Below are 17,188 nucleotides of genomic sequence, written 5' to 3' on the forward strand. Positions count from 1 at the left end.
CTCCAGTGAGGAGTCAGGCCATTCCCAGCAAGCCGAGTTGGAGCCAGCAGGAAGTGAAGCCGTCCGCCACAGATACTTATTTAGACAAAATTATGAATGTTTTGTGGCAGAAAAGTGGCTCCCTTTCTCATTCGATTGAATGATGAGAGCATATCTGTTTTCTTGATAAGATTGTGGTCAGCCTGGCTTTTGCTCTAGAAAGCAGATAAAAATGATTCTGCCTGTAGGTTACAGGGACGTCTGGTTTCTTGTCTCTGTCTCTGTGCCAGAGTGTATCTTCCTTACTCATCTCACAAACCGTCTTTAAACTTAATCACCCTGAACTTTTTGTATATGTTTGCCTGACAATAAATGGGTCTGGGGCTAGGGAGGGAAAGTGCAGAGAAAGATGCATCTTTATTAGGAGAGAAATAAGAAACCATGCTCTTTGTTTAGAATAGTCCTTAGTGTAAAAGCGTCCAGTTCTAGTAAGGACAAAGTTTGAGAAACTTTTCATTTGTTTGAAAGCTACCAAAATAAAAATAATTGTTGGAATTTAAACTAGTTTCAACAAATTCTGAGATACAAAGTATTTCTCACTCTATCACCTATCTCTGTCTTCTCTCTAATATAAACCTTAAAAATATTCTTAATTCTTTTGGACTCATATTTTCTATGTTTAATAACATCTAAGCTTAACATCTTAAAACCAAATGAAGTTGTTACAACTTCGAATATTTGTATGTAAGGAATAAAAAAAACCTGTATTGACGTGCTGAAATTTATTTAGTTTCCTCTAGGTTACATTTACAACTTTCTTTTTTAGAAGATAAGTTTCATATGAGTTTTTTAAAGGTAAATTTAAATTTAAGCTTTAATACTTAAAGATATTTTTCTTTTCCTTTGGTCATTTTTGCCCTATAAAACAATTTCAACTAAGGGATAATCTCATATTCCTCACAAAACGCTTCCCCTCTTATCCTGCAGTTCGTTCTCTGTAGCATCACAAAATCTGTCATTACCAGTTAATGGTGTCACACTGCTTTACCTTGAGAGATTTGAATTTTCAGGTTTCACTGTCGTTCCAGCATTCCTTTCCATCTTTATGGACAACCTGCTGAATAGCTGGTTGGGTGGTACGCACTATGAGTAGGTATGTGATAGCTTAGCATCTTCTACCCTTAGAAACTTAGAACTGTAAAGCCCCATGTATATGTCAGTCAGACTTCCGGCCTCCCTCACCTTCCAGACGCACCTGTGAACCCTGAAGTTTGTGGCAGCTGGGGAGTGAGGGAGAAGCCCTGTGACAACTGAAGTCACTTACTGCTTCCAAGTCCAGGAACTCTGTTCCTTTCACTCAGCCTGAATTCAGAGTCTTACTGATCCAACTTGAGTCTCATTTAAATTAGTTAGCTGGTTTTTCCCTCTAAAGAAGATAGAAATTATTAAAAGAAGACAGAGGCAGGCATGCTGGCGCTAGCGAGAAGTGATCACAACCTGCCATCCCAGAAACAAACACAAGTAAATTGCAGCAAAGTACTAAGTGTTGGGTCAACACGTAGGCAGGCCCTGTTATCTGCACATTACAGTAGTGACATGTGCAATGAGAACATTGGCCATCAAGTAAGAGTTAAATCATTACATTTATATAAGAAAAAGTGAAACTTGAAATTAATATACTATAATGTATACCATAATGCAATAATATCATGTAATATAATAATATCATGTATACCATCCATACTTTAAAAAAAGAGAAAAGTGTTGTTTTTCAAAAACACTATATTCAAAATTGGTTATACAAAGATTTGTCCTTGAAGGGAGCAAGTTTGCTGTTTTTGGGAATCATACATGGTCTTTTCTGACCATTGCCAGAATGAAACTTTGCTTATGACAAAAGTTGTTTTGCTCACATTGGTCACCTACTCTGTTTGCCAAATCTGATTCCATATTTTTGTTGTTGTTATTTCCCATAATTAAATTCTCCCTTAAAAGATAAGACCTTGTATTCTTTACTTTTGGTCCTCCATTTAAGGGATAAGTACATACTTTTGAAATTTATTCATCAGTTTTGTTTCTGAAGTTTCATAGACAATAAAAGATATTACAGCAAAATATTAACATAAACATCAAATTTCATAGCCATTATATACCATTTCATATCCTTCTGTCTAAAAGATAGTGCTACATTTCCTGTTTTCTAGTCTCTGCTTTCTGTGTTGTTTTTCCAAAATCATTAAAAGTGCTGAGTGAAGAGTTTTCATTATCATATGATTTGGTTTTGTTCATGTTTTCCTTCTGTTATCTAGATTGCTGATTAGAAGTTACAATTGTTAGAATAAGCCTATCAAAGACTTCATCCAAAAATTCTTACTTGCCTTGTGAGTTCTCTAATAGGGTGAAATCTTGATTAGCAAATACCCTGGAAGTCCCCTTGTGTGAATGCAGACACGTTAAAAAGAATGTATCTTTATGAATCATGAACAAGAGCTGTGTCTGTCTGTGCACATCTTCCATAGACTTCACCCAAATTAGAGTTTAAACTCAAGTACAGGCAAAATTTGGAAGGCAAGCACTGTGTTTTTCATATCAGCCTTATTTTCCTCCTTCTTCGTGGTAACTGCTTCATTTCTTTCCTTTCCAAACAGGACATATTGGTCATTTCTGCTTATTATTTGAAGTGATGTTGCCATTGTGCTTTTTCACTTAAAATCTTTGATGTCTAGTTGTGAAATGAACCTCTTTTTCCTGCTCAGTTTAAGAAAATTCAGGCCTTGTTGAATGAGGGGTGAGGCAGCAGGGAAAGAAGACGGAACGTGTACAAGTAGTTTACTCAATAGGTGGAAACTTGTAGCTTAGGGCTCTGCCACAGTCGCCCCGATGGAGAACCCAAGGAGGAAACGCTCCCATGAACAACTGGCTTGGGTGCTCCATCCCAGCTTCTCCCTCATTATTTTTCTTCTGTCTTGCATCTCCAGCAGTGTATCTCAACTCTGGGGGAATGTTCTTTTTTCATCCCTGAAGTGTGAAAAAAAATGTCTTGTTGTCAAGAGTTTTGTTGAACTAAAATTGGCATTTGGAAGAAGCAACATTGGTTTAGGTGGGGTGGGACTCACAAAGTGCTAAAGTGAGCAAGTTTTTGTGGTTTGGGATTGTGACCCGTGTTTATACTGTGAAGTAGAGAAGGGTGAGCAAGTGCGGTTAGCCGGGGGCACAGTGTGGCCGGCCACCCAGTCGGGGCTTCAGAGAGAATACTGGGTCCCAGAGTGCCGGTTCTCAAAGTGTTGCCCTCAGGCTGCCGACATCAGGGTCTCCTGGGTGCTGCTTATAAAGCATCCCAGAGGGACTAAACCAGAATACACTAAAAGGGTGCACCTGGAGAACGGCAGTTTGATAAATTCTCAATAATTCTTCTCCTAAATCAGAAGCGCAGTTGCTTGAGATTGTGATGCTCAGTTTTCCAGCTCCCCGCATCATTTAGCTGCATACATCCTGAGGTGCTCAGGATACAGTGACTGGCTCCCCCCAGTCCAACACAGAAGAAACTGAAGGAGAAAGCAGAAAGCTGGTTAGTAGTGCGGGGATCCTACGGCAGCAGAAGCGAGAAGCGTTTATAGTGCTCTAAGCTTTGGTCTTGGCACATGTTCTTCTGTGTGTAGTACTCTTCTTTCACCCTCAGTACTATTTCCCCTTCCAAGAAAAGTGTGGAAAATTATCTTTGAAACAAGCTCCGCCATCAGCCTGCTCCAGAAAGATCTCCATAGCCCCTGCCCACCAACTCCAGGAACCTCCTCTGTAAACCTAGGTGGTTGTGCTGAGTGCATCACTGTAATTTACTTACTTATGTGTGTGTCTCTCCTAGATGTTGAATTTAATTGTCCTTATAAAAATGAGCCAATCCCAGTGCTTGGCCTGGAGTCATTGATTGTCAAATGAATGGATGAGTTAAAAGATCTTGTGAGCGTTCATTGACGCACATTTTCTTTAGTTTTCATCATCTCTGCCATAAGGAATGGCTGAATTTGTTTTTGTGTCAAGTTAAATATGTGTGTATTAGACTCGCCTTTCTGTGATCCTTACAAAAATGTGTTTTAAGAACAAGATAAATAAAATAGTGGGAAATTAAGATGCTTTGGTGATCTAAAGACTTGTGAAGTGCATTTTCTAAAATATCACAAAATCCTTTAAAGCAATCCAAGTAAACTTAAGACAAGATCTACTGAATATTTGATAAGTGCTAAAGAAAAAAAGTGTCCTTAATTCCCTGTCCAAATACTTCAACTTGAATTTACTGGTAGCTGTTTCTGAGGAAGATGGGGACTCTGCAATTCTTGGTTTGTTATAAAGAAAATATTTTTGTCTTCAAATGTTTAGAAGAAGGATTAAAGACAATTTATGACTTGGGGAGAAAGTAATAAAAGTGGTAACAATGGCGTGTCTTCTAAATTTTCATCATTTTCTGGAATTACTAACAATATCAACCCAGCTAGCATTTTGTGTCCAAAAGGAATTCTTTTCATTCATCGTACTTCAAGGTAAATGATAACATCAATCTTCCAGCTCCTGCACTGGGTTGTTTGCGTCATTCTGTTGTGTAAAAACAGGATTCTTTCAGCAATATCAGAGGTGAATTCTCTCATTAGATCGTTTGTCACAAGACTCAAGAGATATATTTATAATTTGTTTCTTTAAGGAAATGTGCTTTAAGAGCTACATACAGTCTTTCCTCAAGATAAGTCATGGCCTTTTTAGGTTCTCTAAAAATAACTCTATGTTTTATTCCAAAGGTAAATCATGATAACAAAATAAATTAGCTCATAGGTTCTTTTCCTTCTTATTGTACCCCTTTTCATTAATAGAAATCCAGTTTGCAGATTTCTTATGTTTGTAATCATGTATAATTTTTTATAGTATTTTACAATTTATGAAGAACTTTTTAAATAAAATATTTTTGATCTTTGCAACAACTCTGTGTAGTAATAATAATATTACTCAAATACATAAATTATTATGTTATTGAGCCATCTTACTACCGTGTTTCCCCAAAAATAAGACCTAGTTGGACAATCAGCTCTAATGCATCTTTTGGATCAAAAATTAATATAAGACCTGGTCTTATTTTAATAAAATATAATATAATATAATATAATATAATATAATATAATATAATATAATATAATATAATATATAATATAATGTAACATAACATAATATAATATAATACTGGGTCTTTTATAATATAACATAATGTAATATAAGACAGGGTCTTATATTAATTTTTGCTCCAAAAGATACATTAGAGCTGATTGCCCGGCTAGGTCTATTTTTGGGGAAACATGGTATTTGCGAGAATACAAGGGTCAGTGCTCTCAGGACATTACCCAATGTCAAATAGCAAAGCCAGAACTAATGCAGAACTTATCACCAAATAACATCGTCTTTTAACTCTACCTCTGCTAAATCCAGTACTGTTTTCCTTGGAGTGTGTGTTTAAAAAGAAACCCCAGTAGTATCAAAATGTTGTTATTGCTCACTCCCTTTTTTTCCAATTAAATGGTTGCTTGATGAAGTTCAAATTTTTAAATTGCCCAAGTATTCATTGCAAATGACTTTCATACATGAATAAGTGTGATGTGGAAAGGGAATCTATAATCAGTTTATATAAGCATTCGAGTTTTTTATATGATGCTGTTAATTGAATTATTTTAATGTTTCTGATTTATGTTATAGTGCCAATTCTGTTTATGTAATAGAGCCAATCTCAGTATGCTCACCTGAAATGAAGGCTATTTCTTTACTTCCTTGTATATGAAAGAGTCCTTTAATATAGGATGAAATGTATGCATGAAAATATTTATCTGTTTGTGTACTATTCCATTCTACATCCTTCGGTTCCTGGATGAATTTGCCTCTAGCTCTAACATTCTATGTTTTTAAAATCAAATGTCAGGTAACATTCCTGTGTATGTGGTATTATTTTCTCCAGTAAATCAAATCTTCAATGAGCTGATGCTTGCTCGCCGACTGTAAGGTGGATTGCAGTGGTCTATGTGGGTCTTTGTTCAAATACATTTGTCTTCTTCCCACTCAGAGTAAAAGAAGCCGAAGAAGTGTGTAGGCAGAAAAAGGGAAAATCACTTTATAAAATAAAACCAAGACATGACTCTGGAATTGTAAGTATCTTTTCGGTTCTTTAACATGTGATTTCCTTTTTTTTTTTGGCTTTTCAACACTGTGTTTGCAAAATAAACGTATATATCATAATAATTTCCTCTTAAGTTTGAATAAATAATAAGCTTCTGACTTAGAGAATTCCCTAACCCTGATGCTTTTAATTAGGCCCAAAAGGCTAAGAGAATCTCAGTACTCAGCCTTCAAAGCTTAAGAATTAAGATAAATCTGCTAAGGGCATGCTTCTATGTGGATATGGAAGTGTAGGTGGGAGTTGGGGGACGATCTTTCTCTTTCCTCATTACACAGGATCACAGCACAGGCCTGCATTTGAACACAGAGTGGCCAGCATAATGGAATTAATGCCATTGTGACCTAAAACATAATGGCAGATGCCAAGTATGGTGTTGTCCAATGCAAAGACCAGAGGGCTCAGATCTGGTTTGTACCGTCAATGGCTCTACAGAGTTGGCTGTGTAATAGCTATCAATCAATAAACAGCCTGAGTTTAACAGGCTGTTCTAAGTTTCCTCCTTGCCCCACTTCTTCCATGAAAAGAAAATGCCAAGCTTCACACACTGGGAAGGAAGGGCTTGGTGAAAATGACAAGTTTTTCCTTGTGGTACTTACTGTAAATGTTTTGTTGCATGTTTTGAGTGCCACAGTGTGAGTAAATGATGCTGTTTTGAATGAAAAGTTGGGGAAAGCCATAAAATAAGAGCATTTTGAATGGGATCAGTCTAACATAGTCTAAATGGAAAAGATACTAAAATGACCGAAATTGGTATATGATTAAATAGCCCTCTTTAGAAAAAGTTATCAAAAGCTGTTTTCCCTTCAGTTTCTCTGTATCAAAATTAATCTTAACTAATGACAAGTATTATAATTTATTTTCTCTCTTATTGATTAAAGGACAAATGCAAAGTGTATTGAATAAGGTGGATGAATTATTTATTAATCAATCATGCTGTTATAAGGATAGAAATGAAATAGCTAATTCAGTTTTCAAATTGATGTATTTGTACATAAAACTGAGAATGAGAAAGTTGAGTTGTCACTCTTTCACATCAATTAGAAACTTAATGTTACAAACTTTTCTTTTTCTCAAAAATATTTTGTGATTTGTCTTAGTGAAAATTCTAAAAGAAAAAAAAAACATATTCTACTTATATTTTGTTTCCTTTATGAGTTGGTTGATCTTTAACCTTTCTCAGAGAATTTGATCCAAGTGAAAAAGGTCTTGTTTGGGCTACTCTAAACTCCATACATTTTTTAAACTTCTTGTTTCTAACTATAACTCTTATCTGGTGCATTTATTTTCAGAAAGCAAAGATAAGCATGAAAACTTAAACAAAGAAAAGCAGAATGAAAATGAGTCACTCTCACCACTTCCACAACATTCAGCTGACCTGAACCTGAAGGCAGGAATGACAGACACTACAACATTTTGATCATTTTTCTTCTTGACCTCTTGCATAATCTTTGTGTTTTCTAGACAGTTCACTGATTGTTGAGTTTTACTGTACATTCCTATAAAAATGCAAAAGCAGTAGACCAGTGGAGAATTTGACACCTTTTCTTTTTGTAAAAGTTTATGGTATTATACCGATAGACCAAAACAGCATGTGTAAGAGGCAGTATCTGCATTAATTCTGAACATGCTAAACGGTAACTAACATTTACTTCTGTGAGAATATTCTTTATCACAGTAAAACACTTTCCTTTCTACTGACAGCCAGTACTCCACATCACTGCACTTAGACGTATGGTTGAAATGTTATTTCTAGTGAATTGTTGTATCAGTTTCACATCGACGTGTATATTTTCTATTCTAAAATTGAAGTACCATTTATATATTATAATTAAGGATTTTCCAAGTCTTTGGGTTGCTCTCCATAACTATATATTTGTGAAAGAAGTTTATCATTGTTTTTACTTGTTAGATAATGAATAGAAAAAAATAGTAAAAGGAAATACCTTTCCTATAAATCATTTAATATAGGCAGGAATCAGAGTTTTAAGTTTAATGAGGGCTTTTATCAGACTGTGTCCCACGAGAACCTACATAAAGCTAATCTGCAGCAGCAGCAAATGAAACTAAAGGTGTGCTTCTCTCTACCTTTTGCCGTTGCCTTTCACAAAGAAAATATGACTCAGTATTTTGAAGGAATTTAAATAAATGGCACTCATAAAATTGCCAAACATGACTAATTGTTGGCCAAAAAAATAAAAAAGAAATAGAAAAAGTAAGTTTTTGGATCGATTGGCATTTACCTAAAACTTGTTAATTAAACATACCTGCCTGAGTATTTTGACATGATTGGGGTTCTCTTTATGTGTTATGGCAGGTGATTAAAAGCTGTAAAATGAGTATGTAATGATTCATTATCTGAAGGAGTCTAGGAAAGGACTTTATTTTATGTTGATGGGGAAAAAGTAAATCTCCTACTCTTCTGAGAGTACTTTAAAGTCAACTCATGATGCATTGTGATGGTTTTTTCTAACACTGATAGCTGTATTTTTTTTCTTTAATTGTTTTAATATCTGTTGGGGGTTATGGTTGTGGATAAAAGGGAGAATCTATTACAAAACAATTATGGAAAGCAACTTAAAAAGAAAATGTTCTGAATCATAACTATGTTTGTATTTATGTAAAGTATGGCCTCTTAACTTTTATTTGTAGTTTAAGTGGAAAGAAACAGTGGTGGTTTTTTGGTTGTAGTTTTGTAGTCTTCCTGTTTCCTTCACTCCTTCTAATGTGTATATTAACATTCTTCAATGAACTAATAGGGCATTTAACAAAGATCGCTATGTGCAATACTGTATTTAGTGTTTCTATTTCAATTTTTTAGGATGTTAATTTATATGAAAATAAAGTGAATAATAAAAGAGTTCAGTGTCTGTTGTGCGCATCTTGCCTAAGATGAAGCCATCATATTTAAAACTTAGAGGAAAATAAGTTAAACCTTCTGTGTTTGAAGATTTTAAAAAGTTTTTATTTCCGGCTTTAACAGTTGTTAGTAGTTAAATATTTGATGAATGCTTGTTTTTAGAGATAAAATAATTTTTCAGCCATTTCAAAACATGTTTAGAAAAGGTTGACATTTTCCTAATGCAATTTTAAGGAAACAGTATTTTCCACTTCCAAGCAATTATTAATATTTGAGAAATCTTTTTTCTAAAAGTTAGAAATTAGATGCAAAAAAATTCACTTGACACAGATTAAGTGGTGAAGGGCTATTGAAAAAATGATAAGGCAAAGGAAAAATTATGGTGAGGGAGAGGTGGGTATAGAAGAGGAAATACAAGACATGAAAACTAAGCACGGTGCAATGGAGAAGCGTGACAAGTTCCTTTCTTTTTCATAAATAAGCTTTATGTTTAGGTCTGATCTAACTTTTCAATATAATATATATAATGATCAATTTTTCTTCCTTCATCAATTTTTCTTCCATTACCTGCATATTGGCTTCTCATCTACTTTGTGTCAATGCATAGTTGTAATACTGCATATTTAAACAGTGTTAATAACTGCACGTTTAAACAGGAAAAAATTGAATGTCCTTAAAGAACTTAATATCAAGTTGGAGAATAAAGAGTGTAAAGCAACAATTACAATTCATTGTAATATCCAATTAAGAACATACAAAAAGCTAAGTCTCTGGGGATTGAGTAGGAGTTAGGCAAGTGAAGGGGGATAAGAGAAATTGAAGGAGAGTTAAAGAGCTTGTCAGACAAGAAAAACCTATAGAAGTACATCACCACCGAACCAGTTTTACAAGAAATGTTAAAGGGACTTCTTTAAGAAGAAGAGGGGGATAAAAGAACATCGATGTGAAATAACAATAACTGTATACCTATCAGTAATCACTTTAAATGTAAATGGATTAAATGGTCCAATCAAAAGACATAGGGTTACTGAGTGGATAACAAAACATGACCCATGCATATGCTGTCTTCAAGAGATCCACTTCAGATTGAAAGACACATAGAGACTGAAAGTAAAGGGATGGAAAAGATATTCCATGCCAATGAAACAGGAAAAAACAAAACAAAAAACACTGGGGTAGCAATACGTACATGAACAAAATAGACTATAAAAAAAAGATTAAAATAAGAAACAAAGAAGCACATTTCATAATGATAAAGGAACCAATACAACAAGAAGATATAACCCTTCTAAATATTTACACACCCAACTTAGGAGAACATAAATTTATAAAGCAGATATTGATGGACATAAACATCAATGTAAGCCATAGTAAGAGACTGGAACACTCCATTGATATCAATGGATGGATGTTCAGACAAAATCAACAAGGAAACAGCAGCCTTAAATGACACCCTAGATGAGATGGATTTATTTGATATTTTAGAGCATTTCATCCCAAAGCGGCAGAATATACATTCTTTTCAAGTACTCATGGAACGTTTTCCAAGATACACCACATTTTAGACCACAGAATAAGTATCAATAACTTTAAGAAGACTGAAATCCTAACAAGCATTTTCTCCCAAGACAATGGTATAAAACTAGAAATCAATTACTAAAAACAAACAAACAAACAAAAACCTAAAAAACAAACACAAGGCTAAATAGCATGCTACTAAACAATGGGTTAACAATGAGATCAAGGAATAAATCATACCGTGAGACAAATGAAAATGGAAACAAAATGACCCAAAAACAATGGGACACAGCAAAAGCAGTCCTAAGAGGGAAGTTCATAGCAATACAGGCTTACCTCAAAAAACAAGAAAAATATCAAACCATCTAACGTTACACTTAAAGGAACTAGGAAAAAAAGAGCAAACAAAGCCCAAAGTGAGAAGAATGAAGGAAATAATCATGATCAGAGTGAAAATAAATGAAATAGAGTCTAAAAAAAAAAGAGAAAAACTATACAAAAGATCAATGAAACCAAGAGATGGTTCTTTGAAAAGACACAGAAAATTGATACACTTAAGCAGATTCACCAAGAAAAAAAGAGAGAGGACCCAAATGAATAATAACAGAAATGAAACAGGAAAAGTGACAACTGACACCCAGAAATACCAAGGGTTGTAAGAAACTGCTATGAACAGTTATATGCCAGCAAATTGGAAAATCTGGAAAAACAGGGATAAATTCCTAGAAACATACAATTTTCCAAAAGTGAATCAAGAAGAAACAGAAAATCTGAACTGACTGATTACTACTAATGAAATCAAATCAATAATAAAAAAACTCCCAACTAACAAAAGCCCTGGACCTGATGGCTTCACAGGTAAATTTCACTAAACATTCAAAAAGAAACAATACCTAAAATTCCCAAACTATGCCAAAAAATTCAAGAGGGGGGAAGACTCCCAGCATTACCTTGACTCCCAAAACAGAGAAAGACATTACAGAAAGGAAAGTTATAGCCCAATGTCCCTGATGAACATAGATGCAAAAATCCTCAACAAAATATTATCAAACCAAATTCAGCAATGCATTAAAAAGATCATACACCATGATGAAGTAGAATTTATTCCTGGTATGCAAGGTTGGTTCAATATCTGCAAATTAATTAACTGGATACACCACATAAACAAAATGAAGAATAAAAATCATATGATCATATCAATAAATGGAGAAAAAGTATTTGACAAAAGCCAGCAATCACTTATGATTTGAAAAAAAAGAACTCTCAGTAAAGTGGAAATCGCGGGAACATACCTCAACATAATAAAGGCCATATATGAAAAACCCACAACTAACCTCATACTCAATGGGGAAAAGCTAAAAACATTCTCCTTAATATCCAGGAACAAGACAAGGATGTCCACTTTCACTACTTTTATTCAACATAGTATTAAAAGACCTAGCCACAGCAGTCAGACAAGAAAAATAAAAATGCATGCAATGGAAAGGAAGAAGTAAAACTGTCATTATTTGCAGATGACATGATACTATAGAGAGAGAACCCTAAGGATTCCACTAAAAAAAACTATTAGAACTTATAAATAAATTCAGTCAAGTAGTAGTATACAAAATTAATATTCAGAAAATGGTTGCATTTTTATACATCATTAATGAACAATCAGAGAAAGAAATTAAGGAAACAATCCTACTTACAATTGCATCAAAAAATACCTAGGAATAAATTTAATCAAGGAGGTAAAAATCAGAAAATTATAAGACATTTAAGACAGAAATTGAAGACAATAGAAGTAAATGGAAGCATACACCGTGCTTATAGATAGGAACAATTAACATCGTGAAATGTCCATTCTACCCAAAGTAATCTATGGATTCAATACAATCCCTATCAAAATACCAATGGCATTTTCCCCAGAAGCAGAACAAATAATCCTAAAATTGATATGGAACCACAAAAGACCCCAAATAGCCACAACATTCTTGAGAAAGAAGAACAAAGTTTGAGGTATCACACTATGTGACATCAAACTATACTACACGGCTACAGTAATCAAAACAGTATGATACTGGCTTAAAAACAGACACAGAGATCAATGGAACTGAATAGAGAGCACAGAAATAAACGCATGCATAAATGGTCAATTAATCTATGATAAAGTAGACAAGAATACACAATAAGGTAAAGACAGTCTGTTCAATAGATGGTGTTGGGAGAATTGGACATTTAAAAAAGTGAAACTAGACTACTGTCCTACAACATATTTAAAAAAAAACCTCAAAGTACATTAAAGACTTAAATGTAAGACATGAAACCATAAAACACCTAGAAGAAAGCATTGGCAGTAAACTCTGACACTGATCTTAGTCATACTTTTTTCTGATATATCTCCTCAGGCAAGGGAAACAAAAGAAAAAATAAGCAAATGGGACTGAATCAAACTGAAACATTTTTGCTCAACAAAGGAAATCACCAACAAAATGAAAAGACAACCTACTGAATGGGAGAAGATACTCACTCATGAAAACATCTGATAAGGGATTAATGTTCAAAATTTATAAAGAACTCATTCAATTCAACACCAAAAAAAAACAAAGCAATAAAAAGTGGGCAGAAGACCTGAAGAGACATTTCTCCAAAGAGAACCTACAGATTTCCAATAGACATATGAAAAGATGCTCAACATCTCTAATTATCGGAGAAATGCAAATTAAAACTAAAATAAGATACCACCTTACTTGTCAGAGTTGCTGTCATCAATAAATGGACAAACAACCAGTGTTGGTGAGGATGCGGAGAAAAAGGAATGCTCAGACATTCTTGGTGGAATTGCAAATTCGTGCAACCAGTATGGAAAACAGTAAGGATGTTCCTCAAAAAACTAAAAATAGAACTACCTTATGAGGCAGTAATTTCACTTCTGGGTATTTATCCAAAGAAATCCAAAACACTAATTTGAAAAAGATATGTACAGCCGTATGTTTACTTCAGCGTTATTTACAATAGCCAATATATGAAAGCTCCCTAAGTGCATCCATAGACAATTGCATAAAGAAAAAGTGGTACACATATATACAATGGACTATTACTCAGCCATAAAAAGATGAAATCTTACCATTAGTAATTACGTGAATGGGAATTATGCCTAATGAAATGAGTCAGAGAAAGACAAATACCATAAGGTGTCACTTATATGTGGAATCTAAAGAACAAAATAAATGAACAAACAAAACAGAAGCAGATTCATAAATACAGAGAACAAACTGATGGTTGCTAGATGGGAGGGGACTTAGGGGACTGGTAGAAAATGGTGAAGAAGTTAAGAAGTACAAATTGGTAGTTACAAGAGTCACAGAGTTGTGAAGTACAGCATGGGAAATATAATCAATAATGTACCACCGTGTTTCCCTGAAAATAAGACCTAGCTGGACAATCAGTTCAAATGCGTCTTTTGGAGCAAAAATTAATGTAAAATTAATGTAATGTAAAAATTAATTATATTATTGTAAAGTAAGACCGGGTCTTATATTAATTTTTGCTCCAAAAGATGCGTTAATGCTGATTGTCCGGCTAGGTCTTATTTTCAGGGAAACACGATAACTATGTATTGTGCCAGGTGGGCACTAGACTAATTGGGGAGATCACTTTACAAACTATATAAATGTCTAACCACTATGCTGTTCACCTGAAACTAATACAAAATAATATTGAATGTCAACTGTAATTGGAAAATTTAGGAAAAAAAAAGCGGCTGTGTATGGTAGATAGAAGGGCTTGAGGAATAAAGGAATTGTTACTAACAAGCTCTGGAAATCTTGTGCAGCCATTCTTTGTCTTATACCAGCTTGTCATTAATGTTTCCACTTCCCAGCCAATTAGTGAACTCCGACTTTTGAAGGCTTATTTTTTGTGTGCGTTTTCTTTCCCCGTGAAGTACATCTTCAATTATATAATCAAAAGTAATAGAGAGAGGTTTAATGTTTTTAAATGGTGTGATGAAAGGAACACTTAGCCCTTCTCCTCTCAGAAACCATCCCAAAGCAACAAGGAGCAAAATTGCGAACTTCATCTTTGATTAAAATTAGAGGTATCAAAAACTCAAACCACAAAATACATGGAAGATCTTCCAAATGTGTGGGTATTGCAGGAGGCAGACAGAGGATGCTCGGGGAAGCAGATCTCAGCAAAAGCCAGCGAGGTCTGCTCCAAGGTGAGGTCATGTCCTCACTCCCTATCACAAAATCCTGTATTTGGATGAATGGATCATAATGGACCTTGGTACACCAATTGGTATCGGAAGCTTCCCTGTATGTTTTTGTTTTTGTTTATGTTTTTCAGCAGGGAAGAGGCCTAAATGAGAAATCAGACAGACAAGTCAGATTTGCAGGAAGACATCTATTAATATAACAAGGGTGAAGAAAGAGACCCTGAATCGGAGTAGTAAACGCTAGAATAAATCATGCTTTCCACCTTGATTCATAAAGAAATACTTGCTAGCTTGAAACACAGGCCTGTCCTCTCCCTAACAGACCACCTGCAAATAGCTGGTGAGCATAAAAACACTGCTACCAAACCAACAAAGATTATTTAAAAAAAAGAATACTATAGACCAACTCATTTATGAATAGCACTGCAAAAATACCAAGCAAAATACTAGCAGACACCAGAAGAACCATGAAAAAGTGGGGATTATTCCTGGAATGCCACAATGATCCTATGTATGTGGCCATGAATAGTATATGTTTATTTAAAAACAATACTTATGTGGAGAAAAATTATGTGATTTCCTCCAACTGTTAAAAAATTATTTAAGCAATTCAAAGTCATCTTTGATGGAAAAAGTATGACTATGTCCTTAAGTAATGAAACATCTCAAGGCAAAGTCATCCTGGGCATAATGGGAACATTTGTTAACATTCCCATTAAAAACTGGGAACAAGACCAGGATGTCTACTTTTACCATTGCTATTTTTATCTCTGTTCAAATGATGAAATTAAAAATGGTATAAAATTTAAAGGGAGGAGGTAAACTAATTTCTATTTGCTGTTTATTAGATTATATACTCAGAAATCAGAAAATCCACCAAAAATTATTAGTGACGATAACAAGATATGGTAAATTGACTAGACAAAAGATTAATATACAGAAATTAACAAATTTCAAGTATACAACGTCCAGTTGGAAGCTTTGACTGGGAAAATTTCCCACTTAAAATAGCACCTAAAAAATGATGAATAGCATGGAATAAATTTAATAAGAAATGTGTACGATCTATATGACAACAATTGGGAGACAAAAAATTGAGAGGCCCATCACCAATGATGTCAGTACTCCCTAAACGAATTTATAAATTTAATGCCGCCCCAGATGAAAATACCAACAGAATACAGGATTATTATTTTTTTTTTTTTGGTCGGGGGGCGGGAGAACTACAGAAACTGACTTTAAAATTCATACATAGAAATAAATAAGAACAGTTATGAAACTTTTAGAAAAACAAGAGCAGTGGAAAGAGGAACTGGCCCAACTGTATATTATACATATTAGAAAGTGATAGTAAGTATTTGTAATAGCAAAATATTGGAAACTTCTAAATAATGAGGTAACATGCCGGATTTTAAAAAGAAAGAATGAGGGGCACTTTATGTTCTAATATAGAAGGTATACACGTTTTGTTAAGGGGGGAAAAAAGTCCATGAGAATAAGCTTCTATATCATTTTTGTGTGAAGAAAATAAGAAGCAAAACAGGGTGTGTAGTGCACTCTCCTTTATGTTAAAGTGGGGGAAACGTGCTTAGTGAATCTAGAAATGAACATATATAGGCTACCTCTGGAGTCACTCACAAGCAACTGCGAATACGACTTGCTTCGGGAGAAGGGAAACTGGTAGGCTGTGGGATAGGTGAGAGGAAGTTGTTTTTCACTGTTATTGTCTTTGGTTCTTTTGGACTTAGTACAGTTTTGAAAAATAAGTCAATATAGAAATATTTCATAATGAACTTTTTGGAATGTATCTCCTTGTAGATATCAAATAACACCTATCTGGTCAATTATGTTGAATCAAGGAGACAATATGCTTTGGGTAGTTTATGATGCTTGCACATGGCTGGAGTAACTGTCAGATACCCTCCCCAAGGAAGATCAGGAAAGTTCTCTTGCTAGACTATGGAGATTTGTAAGGGTGGGAATCCAAGCCTGCTTGTCTGTTGCAGGAAGGAAAAAAAAAAAAAATAAGCCAGGGTGGTCTGTAGGCCACTGGACGCATTTTCTCCTATGGTGGTCTGATTGTTACAGTAACATTGGGCCTTTTATTTCACAATGGCCTATTTTGGTAATTCTTACGCAAAACCCTTTTCACCTCAATTTTGGAGTTATTTTATACTGCCCTCATTGACTTTATATAAATGTTTCTAATTTATGGCTATAAATCTATCATATATCATAAAGTTTTCCAGAAATTAAGAATAATTTCTATTCCACGCAGTGGATCACAGGACAAACCCACACCTTACAGACTAATCGGCAATGAGATTTTTCTGTTGGTTTCAGGCTTTTGGAGTCAGAAACTGGCAATATGCTTCAAGCATGTTTTAGTAAGCGATATTACAATAGGTTTCAATTAATCTCAGTTTGG

The 17,188-nt window shown here is 34.5% G+C and overlaps 1 protein-coding gene across 2 annotated transcripts in view; it reads left to right on the forward strand.

Annotated features, from left to right (window-relative positions):
• Positions 1-9,041, forward strand: part of FMN2 (formin 2) — a 318,182-nt gene extending 309,141 nt beyond the window's left edge. For both annotated transcript variants that reach the window (XM_019746843.2, XM_074316783.1), the window contains 2 exons: positions 6,071-6,152; positions 7,474-9,041. In XM_019746843.2, the coding sequence (XP_019602402.2) occupies positions 6,071-6,152; positions 7,474-7,500 (109 nt within the window). In that variant the 3' untranslated portion in view covers positions 7,501-9,041. The remainder of the gene's footprint in view (positions 1-6,070; positions 6,153-7,473) is intronic.
• The last annotated feature ends 8,147 nt before the right edge of the window (positions 9,042-17,188 follow it).

Source organism: Rhinolophus sinicus, linkage group LG12, assembly GCF_036562045.2.
Source record: "Rhinolophus sinicus isolate RSC01 linkage group LG12, ASM3656204v1, whole genome shotgun sequence".
Classification (NCBI taxonomy): Eukaryota; Metazoa; Chordata; class Mammalia; order Chiroptera; family Rhinolophidae; genus Rhinolophus; species Rhinolophus sinicus.